This window comes from Python bivittatus, unplaced genomic scaffold (assembly GCF_059951505.1).
Source record: "Python bivittatus isolate LINGU-HERP-01145 unplaced genomic scaffold, Pbiv_v1 ctg000690_np1212, whole genome shotgun sequence".
In the NCBI taxonomy this organism is placed as follows: domain Eukaryota; kingdom Metazoa; phylum Chordata; class Lepidosauria; order Squamata; family Pythonidae; genus Python; species Python bivittatus.
Window position 1 is genome coordinate 9,414,621 of NW_028277096.1, and position 19,022 is coordinate 9,433,642.

At 41.5% G+C, this 19,022-nt stretch overlaps 1 protein-coding gene across 1 annotated transcript; it reads right to left on the bottom strand.

Annotated features, from left to right (window-relative positions):
• Positions 1-2,672: 2,672 nt before the first annotated feature.
• GAS2L2 (growth arrest specific 2 like 2) lies at positions 2,673-18,620 on the bottom strand. The gene is made up of 6 exons (XM_088152342.1): positions 18,263-18,620; positions 14,972-15,210; positions 12,021-12,128; positions 8,265-8,361; positions 5,406-5,721; positions 2,673-4,674 (listed from the first exon to the last, which is right to left on the bottom strand). Exons 1-6 carry the CDS (start codon positions 18,618-18,620, stop codon positions 2,910-2,912), a joined length of 2,883 nt encoding a protein of 960 aa, XP_088008468.1. The 3' UTR covers positions 2,673-2,909.
• Positions 18,621-19,022: the final 402 nt, after the last annotated feature.

Here is a 19,022-nt window from a genome sequence, read left to right on the forward strand (position 1 = left end):
GGAGGTTGTTCTCCTCCCAACTATTGGGTATGTCATCCCCATCCACCAAATGGTGCTGAATAGAGGATGGATCACCTAGTGTCCTACTTTCCATCTTTATTCTGCTGCCATTATATACATACAAGGATTAATGCTGGAATCACCAAAGGGATTCTCTGGGGTTGCCCACTTTAATTACCCACAATATGGTTTCCAGGGGCTCCGGAAAGTTCACTGCCTTTTGATACGTAAATATAGAGATAACATAGATAATGTATATTCTTGTCTGTTATTCATGTCTCACTCCTTCCGTTTTTGCCTGCCTTTTGTCTTGTTCTGCTAGTTAACTATTTTGTCACGTTTGCTGATGTTTATATGTGTATTGGCATGGGAATAGACTTTGACTGGAGTGCAAATTAATTAACTAATGTGCTGGGTGCAAATTAAACTAGGTATTACCCACAGTAATTTTCCAACCTTCACAACTTCATACGGACAAGAAATTTGGTTCTATCATTGCTTTTAACAAGAATATGAGGTTGTTGGGATACGAAGTGTTTACTTTTTGGTCTCTGCATGAAACAGCACAAAATACATCACTGGTCCCCTGGCAAAATCTATTTGCAAATCAACCCAGTTTGCAGAAATCATTATGTCTCGGAATCCACGGAAGGCCTAAATTATGAACAGCTTGTTTTTGGAGTTAGGGCTGTGTGCCTTTCCTTATTCCAGATTAAGAGGGGCTTAAAACGCTTTCATCCCTTTTAGAATTGTTTTGCCACTGGTTTTTAAAACGGTTTTAACTGTTGGATTGACTTCTATTCTGCACAGATGTTTATAAGCCCCCTAGAGCCCAACATGAGAATAAGCATCTTTGTTTAGCCTGCAGAAAGAGGCAAAGTCTATTCCCAGGTTTGCTAGTTTAAACATGATCTTTGCCAAGTTGCGGTGCAATGGTTGTGCTGGAAAGTTGTAAAGTTGTGGATGTCGGAGAATTACTGTGTGTAATTTCCAGCTTAATTTGCACCCAGCACAGTCCCCGTCAGGCCCTATATCTGCATCACAGCAAGCACACAGGCTCAATTCAGCTAGCAAAAAATGTCGCCTGATGTTTATTTATTAAACATCATCAAACATCCAAATCAGGTAATGGGCAGGAGGGGACAAAGGGCAGGAAAGAGACAGAGTGAGAGAGAGGAACATCAGAGCAGAGATAAAAGGGCAGAGGAGTTAACCAAAATCTACTTTTCTATATTTATCTATCAAAAGGCTTTTATCTATCAAAAAACTTTTCAGAGCCAACTTTGTTGGTCAAATGCAGTTTCAGAAATATTTCAGACTTAAATAATCTATCCTTTTTCATCCAAGTTTGGATGAAAACTTGGCTTGGGCTTCTTCTGGACATGCTGCCTGCAAAACATCTGAGTGCTCCAGCTTTTCAAATACAGGAGGGTCTCCATTTCCAAGCTCTAGTTCAGGGTTTCTCAACCTTGGCAGCTTTCAGATGGGTGGACTTCAACTCCCAGAATTCCCCAGCCAGCAAGGCTGGCTGGGGAATTTTGGGAGTTGAAGTCCACCCATCTGAAAGTTGCCAAGGTTGAGAAACCCTGACCTAGATGCTGTGTTCCATTGCATTCAAGCATAAGATTTTCTACTTCTGATATCACTACTATTTTCAAAACTTTACACTAACTTTGTAGGTGTGAAAAGATCACTTCTCCATTAGGAAGTCTTGGGCCCTAATAAGCAACCGTGATGTGTTAGCAGTGAGTGCTTGAAAAGCACCTGGAAACAAATAGGGATGTTTTGGGGACTGGGGTACTTTGGGGTGCTGAGACTCTAGAAAGAAGAAATTATGAAATATATGCATCCTATTAAATGTTTTAATTATATTTAATATAATTTTAATTACAATCAAATATATTTTTCCTGGCCCTGCCCTCTTTTTGGAATGCAACTCCCTTTATACCATTTAAAGATCAAGTAAAACATTTGACCTAGCAAAGGTTACACATTCCTCCTTCAAACCACCCTTTTTTTAACTGGATATCTTCCAGATGTGTTGGGAATACAACTCCCAGAATTCCAAGCCAACCTGTCCTTTCCCAACTTATCTGGAGGATGCAAGTTTGGAAAGGCTATTTTATTTGAGAATAACTTTGAGGAAGGGGAGGAAGAGCTGCAATCAATGCAATGGTCAGATAAGAGAAATCTGAATCCAGAGCAAAAAACGTAATTTGAGAAAACATCTCAGACTTGACCCTCCCTAGTTCTCTTTAGGATAAAGGCGGGGTGGGAGGTGGAGAGGCACATTCAGAATTGCAAGATTCCGTTCCTGTAACCCTATAATAAAAGTAGTTTTAGTATTCATAACTTTGGTGTTCAAATCTGGTCTACCTCAAAGGGCTGACAGACAATTAGGAATATAGGGCCGAGCCAGCGGGACAACCAAGAACAGGTTTCATGAGATGTTGTGGAAAATGAGACAAAATGGCACCACGGGCTGTGGGTCTTCATGAATCTGATCAAATCAAACCAGATCTATACAGTAGTAGTTATTCAGCTGGCAGAATAAGCAATGATCAACAGGCATACATTTCTCTAGCAGCTTTTTCTCTTTGTGCAAATCTCTACTCATGTGGAACCCTAAGAATCTGAGTTTTAATTTTGAAAGGGTTCTAGCTTTCCCTAGTACAAGCGAAGCATCTGTCATCAGTTTCAGAAAGTGTTCAGGAAGCCAAAGAAATACAAGCTAGGGTATTCTTCCCCGCAATTCAACATACCATATAGATAGCACACAGTTCTGCACTTATATGATATATATCTTCTAAGTGTACCCCTCTCACAGAGATGGAGGTTACTGGTCGCAAAATTTGGAGAAGGATGGGCTTAAGCATATCAAAAGATTACAACTGTATATTCAGGAATAATCACAGCCAGGTTTCCTCATCATCCAGAGCTCCCATTATCTGTTCTGTCAGAGTCAATTCCACACGTTGTGTGGAGGCCAAGCTGTACTCAGACTTTGGGTTGCCAGTGCCGTCTTGTTTCACTGTAGCCGGGCCATTCTTGGTCTGAAATTTGGCCTTGTGGGCTTTCCTCAGGCCTTGGGTGCTAGATGTTTTCTGGGCATATCTGTATGTCACTGGTGTGGGGATCTTTGAAGGCCTCTTCTCAGGCCTGTTGTCTTTGCGTGGACGGATCTTGGGGCGTAGTTTGAGCTTGTAAAAGGACGGCACACGCTCCGGTTTTTTCAGAGATCGCCTTGGTTTACTTTGCACATTCTCTGCAACAACAGAACTTTCTGAAGGGTTGGAGGATTCTTCATTTGGAAATGTTTGAGGGGTATCACCATTCTCATTAACCTCTGTATGTCCTCCATTATTTGCATGAGATGGCTTGTCGTCCTTTGCTTCAGCGGCTAAATGGGTCTCATGTAGCATTTCTTTTTCCTCAAACTTTAATTTGGCCTTGTTTCCATTCACTAAATATGAATTCATTGGAGGGGAGGAAGAAAGGTCAGTTTCCATGTGCTCCAGATGGAGTGCCATGGAAAGCTCTTGGATTACACTGTCATAATGTAGGCCTGCTGGATGCCACCTTGTGTCTCTTTCTGGCACGTATACACCACTTCGTGGCACGCCTTCACCATAAGTCAAGACCTTCTTGGTTCTCTGCAGAAAGGACAAAGAGGGAATGGACACTTTGGGGAGGTTACAACCTATCATTGTGGAGTTTCTTTCTGGGTCATTGTCCTTTTTAAATTCTTCCAACTGGTTCTGTCCAGGAAGATGGTTGTCACCTGAATCTGCTTCCAACTCCTTGATATTGGACAATATCTCCTCTTCTAAACTTCTGTACAGAGCTTGTTCTTCAGCCAAGTTAATAGGTAGTGGTGTGTAGACACGTTCCCTCTCCACAGTTGGCTCTTTTGTATCTCCAGTGCTCAATTGACAAGAAGTTCTTGGGGTATCTTTTTGCCCCCGCAATGCTTGACTATCTTTCATTTTCTCTTCTAAGTCCAACTGACTGACTCCAATCCCTAAGTGAGAAGGCAATGAGCCATAAGCTTCCATGCTGACCATCTCACCCTGTTCCTTTTTAGGACCCATCTCATCCCTGGGCACCTTTTTGCTGTTCAACTGGAGTTCTTCTTTGGCCAAGGCAAGATCACTATTCCTAAATAGTCCTTGATAAGCCTCTTTTCTACTAGGAGTTGGGGGCCTGTAGAAAGGTGAGCCAACTTTTCCTGAGGTCCTTAAGCCACTATCCTCTCTTTGAACCTGGCTTGTGTGCTTCACTGGGACCTTAGCAGTCTGTTGGTAGGAGGTTTGAAAGCACTTGTCTGGGCTGGTAGAACGTATCTGTGAACAAACCTTCACTTCTCGCTGGACATTTCTTGAGGACTGAAATGCCTCACCCCTTCGTGTCATTGTTCCCAATGGTGCTGGTTTCCTTGTTTCCGCTTTCAGACCCCCCAGTGCTGTCTCGATCCTATCAGGTTCTCTTCTAGGTCTTGGACCAGAGAGATATTTCAAGCCATGTGAGTTGTTCTCCACGTTCCCATTTTGCTGAGAAGACAATGAGGCACAGAATGTCTCTCTCCCACTCCGTGTAGAAACCATCTGCTTGGGTCCAAGCCTTTCTTCTGCAGCTGGAAGTCTCTGGGATGGAGTTGCTGATCGTTCCCTCACCCTGAAGAAGAAAAGGTCAAGACATATGAAACTGGGAACCAGTATTGCATGCGTATATTGATATCACATACTGTATGGAGTGCCCCTGCTTTCTGTGCAGTACAACAGAGCATCGGTCTATCAAATCAACTTTTGTCAATTGTGTACCCTAGAAAAAGTTTCGATCTCAGTTTTCATCATCCTTTGACAATATGGGACTTTTAGTCCATCAGGAAAAGCTGATCTAACTTGTTATTTCAACTGGCAGTGGTACTTCAGGTCTCCTGCAGGAGACTTCTCCATTACTTGCTGCTAAGATGCCAGTCTTGATACCTGCAGCCTTTCTAATACAAAACTTGCCTTCTTGTGCTTGGGTATAATTTGCCCCTTAATAGGGCAAGCTCCTTTCCCTCCAAGACAATTTTTGTAGGATGATTCAAATTATTGGCTATTGATATGCAAGAGGTGAAAGGCAGCATATATTGCCAAGGCTTTTAAGAGAGTAAAGTTACTACGAAACAGGAAAAGTCAGTCATGATGATTGAGACAGGAGGTCTATGTAGCCAGACACTTGGACACATCAGTAGCTCTCAGGCTAACCTATCTCAGAGAGTTATGGTGAAGCTAACAAAAGGGTGGCTTAACAACCACCCCATTACTCCAATAATTTCAAGTCCCAAATTTCAGAAAAATTGGTCAGAACTAAAAAAAAAAAACTCTTGGGAAACAAATCCCATGGATATTCCCCATTACCTAATTGAAGGGGCTCTCCTGGGCTCTGAATGATCCTGGGAGATCTGTAGGCCGTCATGTTTCTTGTTGCCACTGCTGCCACCGTTGTTTGAGGGTGAGGATGCTTGAGCCTTCTTCCACCCAGAACCTAAACTGTGGGGCACGTAGGTCCTCCACTCTACTGGGGGCAGTGGGCTTTGGCATCTGCTCACAATTAAGGCAGGCTGGGGCTTGTTACAGTTGTCTTTCCTGGGTGTTAAGCGGGCTGTGATTTCATGCTGGACCTGGGTAGCCTGCATCTTCTGAGGGCTGGCGATCTTCAAGGCCTGCTTGTGAGCTGCAGAAAGAGCAGTAACAACAGAGTATTGTGCCATATTAAAGCTTGGAACCATCTAGATCTTTTGGCTACTACAATGCCCAGTATTGTAACAGATCACGGGGCTATCTAATCCAGTTTTTTGTTCCCAGTTTCCAAGAAGCTCATAAGCATGGTGATCTATATCCCCATTTTTCTTCCACAAAGATTATATTACCAAAGCAATGGATAGGCATAATGACTAGCGGTGATCATTCTTGATTTCAGAGCAATAGCCAGAAAATATACATTGGAATATAGCCACCTTTACTTCTATAGAAGAATGGAGGCTCTCTCAGGCTGGAGAGCAAGAGAGAAGCCATTTTGAATTCTTCCTCTGGCTGTATTTCCACAACACACTGAATCAGTGTATTGAGTAACATGGCTTCTACAGATTTAGAAAATGGGATTAATTCAGTCATCAGATTAAACACTGTATGAAGGTAGCCTGTGTATGTTTTGAAAGGAACCCGTTTAAAGTAAAAGGGATAAGAATGGAAAGTTTAAGAGAGTTGCAATGCAGCATTGCTGGGGAGTGGGGATAGGGGTGTTACCAGACAGGAAAAAAACCCTGAATCTGGCTCATTTGTACTCAAAGTAGGGCTAGCAGATCTGGCCTGTGAAAATCTGGACAACCACTAGATGGCAAGATAAACTTTTCTGTATCCTTTTGCTGCCACCTAATGGTCATGAGATTGTTTGCAGTCCAAATCTAGTAACCCTAATTCAAGTAATCACAGAATTAAAGAGCTGAGCATTCACTCACTTCAATTTCATTCCGAAGCATCACTTCTATTTTTAACCCCATTCATTTTTCTCCTAATTAGCCTTTTTCACTCATTTCCAAAACATTTTTTTTTCTAAATTCCATCAAAAGTACTCTGCATTTTAATCCTAACCATTTCTTGCTCTCTCTGAATACATTCTTCGGAATTATCTTTTTTTCTCTAGACACATTATATCTTTTTTCCCCTCTAGAGACCTTACATCTTTCTCTTATCTTCACTGTCTGCAGAACTCATTCCCTTATACTCATTTTTTTTTCTCCCCCACACCTTTTCTCACCTCATCATTCCAGTTCCACCACGCATCTGCTTTCATGCATCCCAGGAGCATAACTGGCACTATCTAACAGTTATTTTCACTCTGTTCAAAGCAGCTTCCACTTCCTCTTTCTGTACATTCACTTTCCATTCATTCTCTTCGGAAGTCAATCTATCTTCTAATACTTTTTCATACTTTCTTTTCCAGCAGACGTTCTAATTTCACTCTAGTTTCTTTGAATGTTTTTCTTTTCTTCTCTGTTCATTTTTTCTTGAGATCCAGTTTTCACACCAATCAAATAATGGACAATCTCATTCAAAATTTCTCCTCACCTTATATCCTTCACCCATTCACTCTTAATCTTTATTAAGAGACTTTGCTTCAATCCTCTATTTGAAAGCAGCTGTTTCTAAGCAGGCATTCACCAAACAGTCACCATTCTCATTCATTCTTGGTCTTCAAAAGGCCCAGTCTCTTTTTCTCTACTCTTTTCTCTCACGTCAACTAACAGATTGGTTTTTTCCCCATTGATTCAGAATGTTGCACAGCTTTTCTCCAAACTCATCACTATCATTAATTTAAAATTTCCTGTTTTCATACAATTGTTTTACAACAATCTAAATGACACCAATTTTATGCTTTCTGATGTACAACTTAGCCCTTTCTTTCACAATAAACCTCATCTTCGGTCACTGCCTATATTCAACTTCACATGAGTTCACACCACCTTCATTCAGATCTTTGACATCTTCCACCTTTCTCTTAGTTTCATAAATCAAAACCCTATTAAGCTCATGGACCAAAACTCCTTCTAGTTACATAGACATACAACACTTCTATTTTCATTCTTTCATTTCATTCTTTAAAGTATGCTCTTTACCATTTATTCTTTTTACATTCCAAGTTGCATTGTATGCCAATATCAGATGGGCCCATAGACACTGACCTCCAAAGCCCACCATGGCGCTGGTCAATGGAGGCTTTCTCATAATGCTTTTTAGTATGCTTGAAAATGCATGGACTAAGTCACCAGCCTTAGCTATATGTGTGCCACATGAAGCATTCCTTGCAGCATTTTAAGGACAACACTAGTCAGTTCGGGCACATTTTGACCAATATGCCACAGGTGCAACCAAAGTTTTACCCCAAGGATGCTCACATTACTCTATGCTAGTTAGGATCTCTACATCTAGAGATTGCCTTGCAAGGCCCATCCTGTTGCCTGCATCCCACCAACTAGGAGGTATATGCAGTATCCTGATGCACCTTTAAGATGGAGAAAATGTGATAAGAGGAAGTATCGTATCTTTCTAGCAGAGCAGATATACTTATGCATTTCTGGGCTCAAAAAATGACCCAGACAGGATGGATGGATGGATGGATGGATGGATGGATGGATGGATGGATTCCATTTTTGGAATCTAAACTTAGAATTGCAAGCAAAGTCATATTTCATACTTAAGGAACAGAAATGGACGCACAGAGTGAGGTACACCGGCATGGGTCATGCTTATCCAGGTAGTGTTCCAGGGTGTCCCAGCCACCACCTACTCGGACCATCACATGATTCCGCAGGATCTAGACCAACCAAAAATGTGTGTGAACAAACATCACCCTCTTCCATTATATTAGACTCTTGAGCCCAAATCTGTTTTCCCTTCTCCCTCCCAGTCCCTTTTTCATTTTGTGCCACGTCTACTCAGACCAAAAGCCTGTGAACCAAAACAGCTGGGTCTACCCAGAAGGCTTAACCTAGTCAGTTAAAATTCATAGTGGCTGAACATTCCCAGAATAGGATAAGCTTCTTTTTTTGATAGCTCAGTGAACTATGTGAACCCAGCCATTTAACTCAATGTATTGTGTGAATGTAGAAAATGATTTAATATGAGAACCATCTTAAGCATGTGATAAAACAAGTAGCTATTGTCTTGTTTCTGATCTTTGTAAATCCAGCTGGGAGCCCCTGTGCAGGTGAAGAAGAGGTTAAAACCCTCTAAATAAATAAACAAACATTTCTCTAACCTTGAAAGAAACCAAAAGAAGAGAGGAGTTTGTGATGATGTCTTTCATCTTCATTTGCCTAAGAATTTGCAAGTTTTGAGTGTATCTTCAAGTATGGGAAGAAGACTAATGCCAACATTGCATATTTATACATTTTTTTGGTTAGTCTGTTGCTATAAGGACCGCCCTTCAGTGAAAGACTCTCAGAGTACAGCATAGGTTAAGTTGACAAAAATAAAAACTACATATCAATTCTTAAAATCTTAAAGAGCAATAACTGTCATAGTATTCCCTGTGACACTCTATGGAAGTGAAAGTTGGACTTTGAAGAAGCAAGATAGGAAGAGTATTGATGCTTTTGAACTTTGGTGTTGGAGAAGACTCCTGAAAATACCGTGGACAGCCAAGAAAACAAACAGATGGATCATTGAACAAGTCAACCCAGAGTTCTCACTTGAGGCACAAACTACTAGGCTCAAATTATCCTACTTTGGATACATTATGTGAAGATCTAACTCTCTGGAGAAGGCTGTAAAGTTGGGAAAGGTGGAAAGAAAAAGAAGAGGATGACCAGCAGCAAGGTGAATGGAGCCAGTTACATTGGTAATGGGGGCATCACTGGAAGACCTGAAAGACTAGGTTAGGGACAGATTGTCATGGAGAAAATCTATGTGGTTGCTAAGAGTCGACAATGACTTGGTGGCACATAATCAATCAATCAATCAATCAATCAATATATGCTAGCCCAAATTTATTCTTGAATCTTATCCTAGAGTTGCAAGGAGCATTTAGGCCACTGAGTCCAACTTCCGACTAAATGCAGGAATTTATTTAAATAAATAATTTATATGGCTGCCCAAAACAACAACTACAGCATCTGCACATATTTCATGACACCTAAGGTGAAAAAAAACCCAAACACAATTAGAAAAACTGCATGAACCCCAGAGCTCTCTAGGGAAACAGCCAAGTCTTCAAAGCCTTGTGAAAGGCTAACAAAGTTGGTGCCATCCAGATTTCAGGGGGGATGCTCTTCCACAGGGCAAGCACTGCTACAGGGAAGACACGACTCCTGAGTCCAACAAGATGGTGCTGTCTGATGGAAGGGACTTGGAGCTTGCCTCCTCTGCTAGATCTGATGGGCCAAGTAGAAACAATAGGAGAGAGGCAGTTCCACAATAGCATTAAAATTAAATTCAGGCATCCCAAAGAGCTGGCTGTCCAGCCTTTGCTTCAACTCATCCCATGAAGGGGAGCCTCCCGCACCTTCCTGGTTCCAGTATCCAATTGACTGTACCATGGGGGAGCATTTCCTAACTCTCAGTTAGAATCTACCTTCTTGTAACTTAGAACCACTATTCTTGATCCTGGGCTGAGAGAGAACAGCCCTTGTCCATCATCAGCTTTTTGAAGAGTGGGTACCCACCTATTGTTCTTTTAAAACAAAGAAGGTTAGCTCACAGCCTTGTGACTTGCCTATGTGCATTCTCCTTGGAAGATCTGCTGTTCTGCCTTCCATTGCCCAGCTGATCAACTGAGCAAACAGCTGAGTTTTTCAGTTAGTAACACAGAATTAACCAATTTAACAGGATTACTGGAGAGAGTGGGAATAGGTTTGAACTTCAGCCCCTGCCAATGAATTAATTGATAGGATTGGCTGACACCACAGTCCCTTTGCAGAACTTCTTCCTCCACGGTTGAGAAGGGAGCTTCTACATTTGAGCTGCAAAAATCCAGGTGACCATTAGATGGCAGCAGTGAGTTAGAGATCTCACATATTAGTTGCTGCCATTTAACTGCATGTGCTAATTCCACGCCACAATTTAGCATTGAGCAGATCCGAAGTAGCACGCTTAGTGTCTTGCATGCAAATAGCAATCCTATCCAGTCCCATTCTTTGAACCTACGGAAGGATAATTTCCAAAGAACCTCAAATGTGGGAACTAATGTGGCTTTAAAAATGAGAATAAACTTATCTACTAGTCAATTTATCTCTGAATAGCTAGTAGCCAGAAGAGGATTTTCTTGGTCTTGCCCTGTTTCCTAAAGATACTTAATTGAGTGCTATGAAAACAGGCTACTGAGCTAGTTGATCCTTTGAACTGTTCCAGTATGACTGGAACTCTTTTTTGTGGAAATGTGATTAATAGAAGAAAAGTGCATGCACTAACACATCAAGAACAGTGCAGCTGAGCTTCTAAAACATAATTGCTTTTCAATCCTACTTTTTGTTGTTCAGTAATGCTGCAAAAAAGGAGGATGAGAGGAACATCTTCTCATAATGTGAATAGAGAAAAAAAGATAATTGTAAAGAATGACGCCAACAGTTAAGAGGCAGAGGAAATGCAGAATGATTTTGACGGAAATAAAAAATTGTTTTGGAAGTGGGTGAACAGGGCTAAGCAAGAAGATTCCAGCTGAGTGCATGAGAGCAGAGGGCCTATTTGGAGAAAGGTAGCAAGAGTGAATGTAAAAACAACAGGGAAATTTGCTTGTTTGTTAAGTGGGTTGGGAAGGTGTTTGGCAGGATTCTGATGGACAGGTTGTGAGAGGTGACAATAAGGAGAATTTAGGAAGTACAGTGGGGTTTTATGCTGCCCAGAGGATGAGCAGACCAGATTTTTGATCACTGAAGGTTGCTAAGCACATTAAGCGTATGGTGAAAGTGACACATTTGTGAGAATAAAAGTATGGATGAAGAGGCACAGTAGATTTACCAATATTTGCTTTTCTTATTTCATACCTTTAATTTCCTTGGCTTCCTAATTCTTACTCCCTTTCTGTGATCTACATTACGTTGCATGCCTTGAAAAGAAATCATGTGTTGGATGTGTATGTGTGTGAGAGCAAGTGAAGCGGGGCTGTCCACAGGCCTTGGTCAAAAAAGTCAAGATGGCAGGCGTGACAGAGTGATGGGAGCTCCACCAATTTTTTATGTGCATCGTAGATTGAAGGCAAAGCTTTGGCCACTCACCCCACCGTCTTGACTTTTTTGGCCATGCCCTCTGAAGACCCCTGTACTGAAGTACAAATTTAGGTTACTTTAATTTTGGAAATTCAAGTTGCCTTTTCTCAGCACAATGGGAAGACTCAGTACTTCCTGGGCTCCCAAAAGTTGTTTGTTCATTAAGGGAGTTTGCTATAGGCACCAGGCAGATCTTCACCCCTAGGAGCAAAACATGTGGTTTTCTGCAGAACTCTTGCTTCACAAAAGGTAATGTTTAAGCTTGACTCACCCTAACAAATATGAGCGTGTTGGAATCACCGATGCGATACTTTCCCTCTGAGACTTTGACCATAGAGAACTGAACTGGACAGGTGCACCGGCTAACAAGATGCTGGACCTTCATGGAAAGCAGAAGAAGGAAAAAAATCACAAAGATCTTAGTAATGAAAGGTATCGGGTAAACCTGGCTTGAAGAAGAGTAAAAAACCTTACCCGAACCATAATTTTAAAGAAAAAAAAGGTTTCTTTGTGTTGTTTATATACTATGCACTGAACCCTATTACTCAAGCCCATTTATGTATGTACAGGTAGTCCTCATTCAGCGGCCACAATTGGGACTGGGAACTCAGTTGTTAAGTGGAGCGGTCACCAAGTGAAACATCATGATTTTAGGATCATACTTCAGCTTTCCTTTGCTTTACAGACTTGTGAAGGTTGTAAATGTGAGGATTGGTCGCAAAGTTACTTTTTCATCACCATTGTAGCTGCAAATGGTTGCTAAAGAAGGCAGTCACTAAATGAGGACTACCTGTATATAGCTTCCCTACTTGGCACACGACTCAGGGAAGTGTACATCATCAATAACAGTAATAATCAATAAATCATATAATAAAACTAAATATAAAAAACACCATCTGCTACAACATGCAAATACATAAGTGGTGGGGCGGGGGAAGACTTCATCCAGCAGCTTGTACCACTTCCAGACGTAATGCCGGCAAGAAAAAAACAGGTCTTTAATACTTCTGAAAGGCAGGCAGGGAGGGCCAAGGTAATTGAACATTGGGGGGTGGGGGGTGGGGAATGCTGTTTTACCAGGTGACATTGCCTAAGCACGCCAACCCTGTTAGAGCTTACCGGATGGCAGATGTAATTGGAGATGGGCAATCCTGCAAATAACCTGGCCCTTTTGAGATTTGTACAGTATACTGAACAATAAGCTAACAATAAGATGCATGAGTTGGCGGACACGAAGCACAAACAATCCAACCTTAATTTAGGTTAAAGCTAACCTAGCATTGCCAAAGAGTCAGCTAAGGAGTGTTGGCTGGCGGGGCCCAGGAGGAGAGCCTTTTCTGTCATGAGACCTGCCCTCTGGAACGCCACCCCTCCAGGGATCAGACTGGCCTTGTCCCTCTTGGCCTTCGGTGAGGCCCTGAAGATATTGCTCTGTGTGGGATGGGTTAAGCTCTGTTGCCTGGTTATGCTGAGTGTTGGATTGTGGCTCTGTAATTTTCTTCTAGCTGCTATGGGTTTTATATTTTATGTATACCTATTATTTTTAATATTGTGAGCCACCCAGAGTCACGTAAATAACCAAAAGAAGTCAGAAGTGTTGCAGAATATTTAAAATAATAATGAAGCAAATGATAATATAATGGGTTTGCATTAAAAATATTTTGAAAAAAAATCTGCTCAGTTAACTATGAGGATACCTTTGTAGCTGATCCAAATGTTTTAACTGAATAATAATAATAATAATAATAATAATAATAATAATAATAGTAGTAGTAGTAGTAGTAGTAGTAGTAGATTAAATGTATATGCCACCCGACCCCCAGTGACTCTAGGATTGAGCTGAATATTTATTTTTCACATGGGTCTGTCCCTGAAGACAGGTTGAACTTTTCTGTTGGTGCAGAAAACAGCTGTCTGGATGCCAGAAAGGCTGAGCGGGTAGCAGCAGTTTTGCAGCAGTTGTACTAGCTATCCATTTCATTTTTGCAATGCCATATCACCCTTTCATATTAGTTAAGTCTAACCAACAGCCCCATGCAAATGATCCAGGCTGCGATTCCTACATCCTGTAGTTCTGCCATCTGGGTGAAAAGTTTTTGCTGTGGGTTGAAATGCTCTAATCTTTCTAAGTATGTCTACCGAGGATGAAAATGGTACAGAACTTTAAAAAAGGAAGGAGACCCTGCTTTGTTGATGAGTTCTCCTTTGCAGGATATGCTAAAGTAGAAGATGTAATTGGATTATGAGGCAAGAAAGAATGTCGACTGGAGGGGCCCAGAAGGAGAACCTTCTCTGCTGTGGCCCCTGCCCTATAAAATACCCTCCTTCAGAGGTGAGGCAGGCCCCTCCTCTCTTGACCTTCCAAAAAGGGGTGAAGACCTGGCTCTGCCAAGTTGGTGGGGCGAGAAGAGGGACAACCAACCCTGAGCACCTTGAAGATGCTCCTGTAGGTTAATATCTTTTCTACCAGCAGCACCTTGGGAGATATTGTTATTTAGGTATGTATTTGGTTTGCACTGTATTTTTATTGTATTGTTATACTATTTTATTGTATTTTAATTAATATTTATTTGTTGTTTTTATTGTAAACCGCCCAGAGTCACTTCTTTGTGAGATGGGCAGTGACCAAATTTGAAATATAAATAAATGAAATAAAATCTCCTTTGAGATTTTGAGTTCAAGCCCTGGTGACTTCATGAGCACATTTGAAGAGTTTTCTTGGCCGCAGCACGGACGTGGCTTGCCATTGCCTTCTTCCAGGATGATTGCTGGACTTCCCAATCTAGACTACAGCCCTAGGATTTCCTAGTGGTCTCCCATTCACCAACCAGGTCTGACTCTGCTTAAGGAGCAGTCAAGCATCTAGCTGCTGCCATGTGTCGCATGGCCTTTTTAATAGGGAGCAGCTGTCACTGGCCCTCACTCTTTTGAAATGATCAGATGGATCCATGCATTTTATGCAAGGCAGTGAAACGAATCAGTTCAAATATAATCCTAAGAATCATTGCTAGGTTTCTCCACATGTTCCAGTTTCCTAGGTTGAGGACTTTGATGGATAAAAACGATGAAAAAAAAATGATGTTGACATTGGAGACAGTGTGGAGAAAATGTTAGTGGATCTAATGAACCTTCTGTCCCTGAACCTTTGGAGCTAGCCCTAAGTTTAGAGATCCTGACTTTCACATATAATTTGTGTCTTGCCATTCTTAAAGAGTCTCGTACCAGCTGGTCCAGATTCTTGAAGTTGGGAGGTTCCCTCTTGGGCCGGGGAAGAAGCGTTTCATCTGGGGGCAGGCTCATGTCCTCACGGATCTCTTCCTCAATCTCTTCCTCCATTTGGATGAGGATAGGCGCACTCATGCCCAAGCGAGAAGCCCGCCGGGCTACCTCCAGAAGGCACAAGACAAAGTTCTTCTCGTTCTTGCGCAACACCAGGTCCTCTGTCTCAAACATCAGGACATCTGAAACACACCAGAGAGGCTGAACGGGGCAAGGAGAAGGAAGGTGGGGGAATTGCTACAAGATGCCCTTGGAGAAGGGGTGTAACCCAGGAAGAGCTGAGTGGGAAACAAAATGACCAGACGGATTTGCTCTGGTGCCTTACACTTTGTCCTGCCTCCCACCAATGCCATGGAGCAAGGCTTAATGGCTGCAGAGATTTAATGGCTGTCAAATCAGATAGTCAAATTCTGGGGCTTCCAGGTTTAGAGTTAAAGAACAAGTCTCTGCAACCTAAGGTTGCCTTTCTCCGATCTACTGCAAAATTCCCAACTGCAATTTCTAATGGCAGGGAAAGGGGGAAATGACTGACTCTAAGGGAAGTGCATTTTATTAATTACATTTAATTAATTTAAATTAAATGTACGTATATCATGTTGGTCCTGATCCTGCCCATTTTGGGTCCTTTTACAGGGAGAGGGCAGATCCCCAGCATATCCTTCAAAGGCTAAATGTGGTCAAATAGCCCTGAAAGCTACATATCCCTGTCTGGGAGAAACCTGTGGAAACAGTGAATCCATTTAGGGCAGCTTTCCTTGAATTGAAAGCAAGGTTGGGTTCACACAATGTGCTAAAACCTAAACCCAAGTTCACCAACCCCAATTTCTGTGTTCCCATAAGTACTAGATATGGATGCTATGCCCAAATAAGTGGATCACATTATGGCTTAACATGGTGACATGGTTCACACAACTTGCTAAGACATTTGCTGGCTGCCCATAAGCCTCTGAGTCACCACTCTTTAATATGTGGCACAAGCACAGCTAAAGAGCTGGTCTGCGATGATCATTCCCAAACAGCCTAACTATGATTCTAAGTCTTCTCCCTGCTTCCTAGAGTAGCCAGGAGACATCGCTGGCCAATAAGATGATCACCATTTCTTAGCTGGCTCCAGGGCCCAAAGTGGGCAGGGCCACGAAATAAAAGAGAGTTTGGGGTTAGTTAATTTTCTCAGTATGTTACTGCCCCTGAAAGCATTTCTAGAATCCAGTCCCAATCTATTGATTCTTAGCATAATCCCAAAATATTTATCATATTATAATCATTTGGTTTCATTTCAACTGGATTTTAGCGAAATATTAATTTTCTAAATGTATGGTAAGAAAGGAAATATAGGATGTACCCAAAGGAATGCTCTTGGAGTCTACTCAGGCTTGCGAAGAACTAAAAATAATAATTTGAATCGTCAGCCTGCAAGTCATTCTTCTACTGAAGAAGAATGTGGCTTTTTGCCACTCTTCTGAGTTACATATTAACTTTGGTCGGACAAAATCCACATTATGGCTCCCATCTAGCAGGCTGCGTAATGTAGGTGTTGCTCTGCATAGGAGCCCCCCTTTTTTTAAAAAAAGAAACAACCACCCTGAAATTAAACTAAATAAAATTAATTAATTAAATCAAACCCTATTCTAAGCTCTAATATAGCTGTCCCCTGTCAGCTATTATCTATATTTATTGGATAACAACTCCCATCATTCCCAGGCAGCACAATTTCCCCACTTTTGTGGATAATAGAAGTGGCTGCCCAGATAATCGGATGGATACAAGGTCCAAGGAAGATTACGTTTATAACTCTAGTTGAATCTATTTGCCTCCACAAAGGGGGCTTTTCTTGTTGTGGCTTCCAACCATTTGGTATTATTCACAGCTTCTGAACATGGAGGCTCCACATAGCCATGACGGCTATTAGCTGCTGGGTGCTGTATTGTCCTCCATGAATTGTTCTAAATCCTGAACAAGAAATCCAGTGGCAATAGTGAGACACATCCAATGGAAAGGGCGGAAGAGCCTAAACTTCTTCAAGTTCATGCCAATCAGCAAGAAAATGGGAGAAGAGCAGTTGCAAAAAAAGGCAAGTTTCCTTCCTATTCAGGGATGGAAAGAGAAAGATTTTAGGATTCAGCCTTTGATTGCCTTGGAATGACCCCCTTTTCCCATTATTCTTCCCCATAGGGGAAGACAGGGTTTAATTGCATGATAGTGGCTGACCTCTTGACTTTTTTTGACCCCTCTGTTTCCCCATCAGGACTGCAACTCCCACAATTCTCAACTGGCCTGGCTGTTTTAAATCTACCTGAAAGGGACTTACTACAGAAAATGCAAACATATGAAAAACACTAAAAAAGGTCTGCCAAAACAAAAAACAAAAAGCAGAATAAAGTAGCTGAGAAACACAAGGAACCAGCAATTTCAAACTAAAACAATACAAATTAAAAATACCACCCCGATCAGTTAAAAGGAGAGCAAGGAGACAAAACATTTCATCCTCTTTATTCTGTGAGGGAAAAATGCAACGGAGGAAGCAGAGACAGATAAAAGACAATAGAAGGGAAAATCCCACACCATGTAAACATTTCTCACTTCAAAATATAGTGTTTCAGGTCTGCTAGATTCTACTTCCCAATACACTATGTGCTTTACTGACTTCCAAAGACTCCATTCTTGGAGACTTACATTATAACCCCAGTTTAAGAACGGTTAATTTCTGGTTAAAAGTATGCACAGGTGTCACCCTGAACTTTGCAGGCTGTTCTTTCTGATGGTAACAACCAGTTTAACAGGGAGCGAACAGCAGAAGTGGATCATGGGGGTGAGGGGCAAAGGAACAAATTAGACCGTGAGAATATTATTTCTCTTTTCATTAATTTGAGAATGAGTATGGCCAAATTTCCAGAACAGATCTGAGGACAGAGGAACACTAGGAATTCAATCATTTTCTGGTTTTCTTTTCTTTTTAGATAGTGTGAGTGGGTATATGCATGAGTGTGTATATACCTTTTTTTAAAGTATCATGCAAAGCAGTGTTTAAAAAAAAATAATTTGGGTTCTAGAAAGACATAGCTAACAATTGGATGGATGGATGATACATAAGTAGCTAGAAAAGTCAAAACACAAGGAATGAAAAAGGAAAGTTAAGAAAGGAAAGCAAAAGAGAATTCACATTTTAATCATTCAATCAATTTGCTTTTAGCAATTTTCTCTTACTATACAGTATATTGATTCAGATCAGTGTACCTTTAATATCCATCTCTTTTCGGCACCACTGAATAAAGTTGGACACGTTGTCTCGAGCTTGGAATGTGCCTGGCTGAGCAAAATCATTACAGGTTACGCCATATATGGGAAGTTGGAGTTTTTTGCCCAAACTCGGATATTCCTGGTTGAGATCTCTGGCCACCTGGGTGATGTTGTTGGCATGATGACAAAGAAGGATGCCTGTCTCCAGGACATCCAAAAAAGATCTCACATCAATGTCGACATCATAGAGCTCCTTAAGCCATTCTGCCAAGTCCTCCTTCATGGCATACAAGTATTGCTCACTAGTCTTGTAGGGGCGGATGCTTCGTGCACTGGCTTCCTGAATCCCTGACATCTTCCTGGCAGAATCCCTGGTGGAGCTTCTGCCTGTAATCTGCTGAATGGTTTTTAGAGTTTCCGTTTTCTCCTTGTTGTTCAACCCATCTCTAGAAATATGCCCAACCATTTATAGCATTAAAAATCCACACCATTGATATTTTTAAAGACAAGATTTACATACCTATCTCCCCCTCCCCTGTCCTTCACTGGATTTCACAGAATCAGGAAAGACCCAGATAGGTTGGATCCCTATGATCTTCTGAGAGATCTTCTCAAGATTATATCCATCTCACCATTTTGGTGTCTTCATTCTGGCTATCAGCTACTTTAGAACCTTCACTAGAACTCTTTTGCTTCAGGAGGCCACATGCTTGAACCCTTGCTTTCCTCTTAAACCACAAGCCTCAGATATCCTTCT